The following is a 4,378-nucleotide window of genomic DNA, read 5'->3' as shown; positions in this document are numbered from 1 at the left end:
GTAGGTCTAGCCCCTAACTCCAGGTCCACACTTGAACGCCTCTGAACTGCTTGTAGTTCACACGGTTAGTAGTTGATAAGGAAGATTAACTCACTGTGTTAAGCTGAATTTAAAGGGTTTTTCTTTGTTCTGGTGTCCATCAGGCACAGGCCATCATGAACTTTGTGGTGCGTTACCGTCCTGATGAGCAGCCGTCTCTACGGCCGCATCACGACTCCTCCACCTTCACCATCAACATTGCCTTGAACAGCAAGGGAGTCGACTATGAGGTACAGACTCTCCTGAACTGATGAAAATACTCAGTAGCTAACGGTTCAGGAAGAATTAAAACTAAACCAATTTCTGTCGGTGTGTCAGGGCGGAGGCTGCAGGTTCCTGAGGTACAACTGCAAGGTGGAGTCTCCCAGGAAGGGCTGGTCCTTCATGCATCCCGGCCGCCTGACACACTACCACGAGGGGCTTCCCACCACCAGAGGGACCAGATACATCATGGTGTCCTTCGTGGACCCCTAACAAAACCCAGAAACTGTGTGTGTGTGTGTGTGTGAGAGAGAGAACATCAGTCAGCCTCGTCATCACTATAGAAACAGACGTGATGACCCTGAACGCATCGCTCGTTTTAAATCATTTCAACATGTCCTCTGGTCAGGTGGTCTGACCGATTTCTGTCTCTATAGCAACCTTTATGAGAGACCCGTCGTCGTAAAGTCACTTTATTTTCATTCAGAACAAGCAGTCGTGACGCCACACACCACACTTTGTGGTCATAAAGGCGCTGCTGCCGAGCATTTCAAAATAAGAGCCTCTCGTAAAATCACCAAGCTGCCTTAACTTGATACCTGAATCTATGCAAGAAGTGAAACACACTCCATGATTGTTTGTCTGTTTGTGTGTGCTGGTGCTGTCCATTAAACTGTAGGAACAGTACTGCTGCAGACCTGGACTTGAAAGCAGCACCGCAGGACTCTGTGGCGCTGCTCCTGCGGGGGGCGCTACACTCTACACCATGATGGTATTTTTACTAACTTTGTGCTCAAGGTTAAAACATGAACTCGTCACCAACTCGCTGCCTGAATCCATGTTGGTGGTTACCACGGCAACCAGTCTCGGCCAATCGGATGATCTTTTAGAGTTGAATGAGAGTGAATGTGTTGTAGAGAGCAGAACTTCAAAGTCTGTACAGAGTTTTCAGGGTATGAAACTCCACTTAAACTGTTACTGGGGAAACACTAAAGGCCTTTTTATATTTCTGATCTTCGCTGTTTAGTTTTTTAAAATTCACCTCCATGTTTCTGTCAGATAGTCGAGTGTTTCCTGTTGTCGTGTTGGTGTGAAACCATCGGCTCCTCGCAGGATATTTAAAAAAATGCAAATGTTGTGCGTCTGTGTGGGGAGCGAGGTTTCCACCCGACACTGCCTCCAGTCTCCAATCAATACGTGCCTGTCGATACGAGGAATCAACTGTCTGGCTTTGTACAAACTGCATTAAATTATTTGTGTTGAGATTTTAATAAAAAACTGACGTGAAATAGATGAAGGTTTGTGTCGTCTGTCGGGGGGGAAAGCGTCTGTCTGGCATCGATCAGCTGATTAGTCATCGATCATTGATCAGCTGATTCATCGACTGCTCTAATGATCTGATCAGCGTGCAGAAATAAAAACTGATTCCAGCTCCAGTCTGAAGGTTTTCTGGTTTCTTTCTTTCCTCCACTTTCACCACTTTCTGGCACTTCAGAGACAAAACTGACTGATTCCTGCAGAAAATGATTGGTTATCCAGTTATTGGTTGGTTGCAGCTCTACCAGTAATGAGGACGGGAATGCTTTTATAAAAACCTGTTAAAAATGGCAAAATGACTAAAAACTAGTGTAAAAGGACTCGAGTCCTGCACAAGATGAGATGGTGTCAACCTTACTGGGGCCTCACTGGAGACATGTGCATTCACAAAAACTAGAATCCAGAGACTAATCCACAGTGAAGGGCTTCTGGAGTTTCGTGCAGCTTCAACTTGTTTCGACTGTCAGCAGCTTTAACCACCAAAATCTCTTTAAATCAGGAGAGCTGCAGGTTTAGAAATAAACTTTTTGTTTTAAAGCATCAAAGAGGTTTGAGTTTCTCTTATATTACATAGTTTTTACAGGATTGTTGTGTGACTCTAAATGTTTTCATGCACATGGTCTCTGCTGGTTTTAGGTGGACCAGATGTCAGAAACAAACATTCTGCATTTCAAAAGCTCGTCTGAATAAAACCAGACCCGAGCTGAAGATCAACTAAATGTTGATTTAACTCCATTGATCACGAAATAAGCTCAAGCTAGAACTGCACACCCTTTCTTTTGTAGCTGGATTTTATCTGAAGGACTCAGAGTTGATCATCTTCGTGTTTCCTGAAGGCACGAGGCCGGAACGCGCTCACACAACAGCACCTTGGCGCTCGCCGTAGAAACAGGAAGTCACCGCAGCGCCTTCAGGAAGTCACCAGACAAACAGCAGCGTATTTAAAGTCGATGTCGGGTTCCGTTCCGAACACTTGGGAACCTTAACGGGGTGTTTTCGGGGCTGCTGTGAAGAGTTCGCGCTTCGCCAGGTTTGGAGCTGTGCGGCCGCCGTAGCGCCGCCGTCAGACAACATGGTGCTGGAGAAGAAAGGCTCGGGTGAGTTCAGGTCCAGTCACAGCAAACGATCCGGTTCGGTTAACCGGCTCCGATAGTCCAGAGAGACGTGAAGACTGAAGGTGTAGAAACTGTTTGGTTCTTTACTGACGGAAGAAACGTCAACATCAGGAGAAACTACCATGTTCTGAAGGCCACACGATGCTAGCGTCGCTGGTACCGATCCAAACACACTGGCAGCTTGTTCGGCTCATAAATGCTTCATAAAAATACAACATTATGTTAACCAGCCTAATTAAAGGAGACTGATCGGCTCTCTGTGGGTTGTTTCCGGAGCTACCGGCAGTATTCTGGGTGATGTCTTGAGATGAGAGATGTTTTCAGGCTCCAGCTGTCGGCCGAGTTTAACTTCTCCTCCAGCCAAGTCTTGGTCAGTCTCAGAAAGTGTCGCTGCGGCTTCAGGCAACAACAAAACAGCGCTGAGATGATAAATCCACGGTTTTTACAACGAAGTTTGGTTTGAGTGTTGCACAGCTTCTCAAAGTGTATCTGCAGGGAACCAGACTGATGGAAACACGCGCTCTTTGCTTCTGTCTGTCTGTCCATCTGTCTGTCCATCAGCCCGGGTGGAGGCCGGTCAGCGCAGAGTTCTGGATGAGGCGACCCGGCAGAGGAGACTGACCCGGCAGCTGGAGGCTCTGGAGAAAGACAACTTCCAGGTGGGTGGGTCGTGAAGCTCCAGGAGCTCCCAGTCAGCGCTGTGACCCAGGAGGAGGCGTGATGGAGGTGAAGTGGCTCCAGGTTGTTGGTGCTCCATGACGACAGCGTCGCCACCAGATCTGGAACCATCCAGACCTTCAGCTCGTTGCCCTCTTCTGTTTCAGCGCAAAAAAATAGTTTCTTTTTTTTCCTGTTGTTTTATTTGCTTGTTTCTCAGATCAGCTGAGTCCACCTCTGTCTTAGCGTCTGCTGTCCACAGCTGTCAATCATGTCTCTGTCTTCCTCCAGGACGACCCCCTGTCCTCGCTGCCTCCCCCAGGTCCTACTGCCCGCCTGCCCGCCTTCAGCGAGACGGAAGAGCCAGGTGAGGACCTGTCTGTCCACCTGTCTGTCCTCCTGTCTGTCCTACTGTCTGTCCTAATTGCCCCTCAGGGATAAATAAAGTTTTTTCTCGTTCTGATTCTGTTGTGTCTTTGTCTCTGTCCATCCAGAGAAGAAGAAGAGGAAGACGAGGGGCGACCACTTCAAGCAGCGCTTCAGGAAGAACTTCACCACGCTGCTGGAGGAGGAGGTGAGTCGTTCAGCTTCACCCTAACCCTGATTGGCTGAGGGTCGTCAGCTGACCCCTCCTCTCCTCTCTGATTGGCAGAACCTGTCGGAGAAGCCGGAGCCAAACTACCTGTCGGCGGCGGCCCCTCCCTCCTCGCTGCCCCCCCGACACTTCTGCTGCGTCTGCGGCTTCCCGTCGCATTACACCTGCACCACCTGTGGGGGGCGCTACTGCAGCAGCAGGTGTCTGTGCACCCACAGGGAGACCAGGTACGGCGGCAGGAAGTTACATCACAAAATCTGGTTCAGTCCTCCAGCCGGCTCAACGAAAATTAAACGCAGCGTCCAGATGATCTTTTCTGGTCAGGAGTTAAAAATCCAGGTTCTGTTAAAGAGAAATGGTGTAAAAGTCGGAAACCAGTCTAAAGTTAGCCTAAAACCAGTCTAAAGTTAGCCTAAAACCAGCCAAAAGTTAGCCTAAAACCAGCCAAAAGTTA

At 48.6% G+C, this 4,378-nt stretch overlaps 2 protein-coding genes across 2 annotated transcripts; both read left to right on the top strand.

Annotated features, from left to right (window-relative positions):
* Positions 1 to 120: 120 nt before the first annotated feature.
* On the top strand, positions 121 to 1,533 carry LOC103375820 (procollagen-lysine,2-oxoglutarate 5-dioxygenase 3). The gene is made up of 2 exons (XM_008306132.1): positions 121 to 269; positions 358 to 1,533. Exons 1-2 carry the CDS (start codon positions 156 to 158, stop codon positions 511 to 513), a joined length of 270 nt encoding a protein of 89 aa, XP_008304354.1. The 5' UTR covers positions 121 to 155; the 3' UTR covers positions 514 to 1,533.
* A 926-nt stretch (positions 1,534 to 2,459) lies between these two features.
* On the top strand, positions 2,460 to 4,329 carry znhit1 (zinc finger, HIT-type containing 1). The gene is made up of 5 exons (XM_008306131.1): positions 2,460 to 2,654; positions 3,234 to 3,331; positions 3,621 to 3,696; positions 3,824 to 3,903; positions 3,982 to 4,329. Exons 1-5 carry the CDS (start codon positions 2,630 to 2,632, stop codon positions 4,327 to 4,329), a joined length of 627 nt encoding a protein of 208 aa, XP_008304353.1. The 5' UTR covers positions 2,460 to 2,629.
* The last annotated feature ends 49 nt before the right edge of the window (positions 4,330 to 4,378 follow it).

This window comes from Stegastes partitus, unplaced genomic scaffold (genome assembly GCF_000690725.1).
Source record: "Stegastes partitus isolate 25-593 unplaced genomic scaffold, Stegastes_partitus-1.0.2 Scaffold2997, whole genome shotgun sequence".
NCBI classification, from domain to species: Eukaryota; Metazoa; Chordata; class Actinopteri; family Pomacentridae; genus Stegastes; species Stegastes partitus.
The sequence above is the reverse complement of the archived record's forward strand: the minus strand, read 5'-3'. Positions and strand labels throughout refer to the sequence as shown.

Excerpts from the sequence above, each read along its gene's own strand:
- LOC103375820 (XM_008306132.1), top strand. The coding sequence starts at position 156 with ATGAACTTTGTGGTGCGTTACCGTCCTGATGAGCAGCCGTCTCTACGG. Across the intron at positions 270-357 it reads GCAAGGGAGTCGACTATGAG|GGCGGAGGCTGCAGGTTCCT; the intron begins GTACAGACTCTC and ends TCGGTGTGTCAG.
- znhit1 (XM_008306131.1), top strand. The coding sequence starts at position 2,630 with ATGGTGCTGGAGAAGAAAGGCTCGG. Across the intron at positions 3,332-3,620 it reads TGGAGAAAGACAACTTCCAG|GACGACCCCCTGTCCTCGCT; the intron begins GTGGGTGGGTCG and ends GTCTTCCTCCAG. Across the intron at positions 3,904-3,981 it reads CCACGCTGCTGGAGGAGGAG|AACCTGTCGGAGAAGCCGGA; the intron begins GTGAGTCGTTCA and ends TCTGATTGGCAG.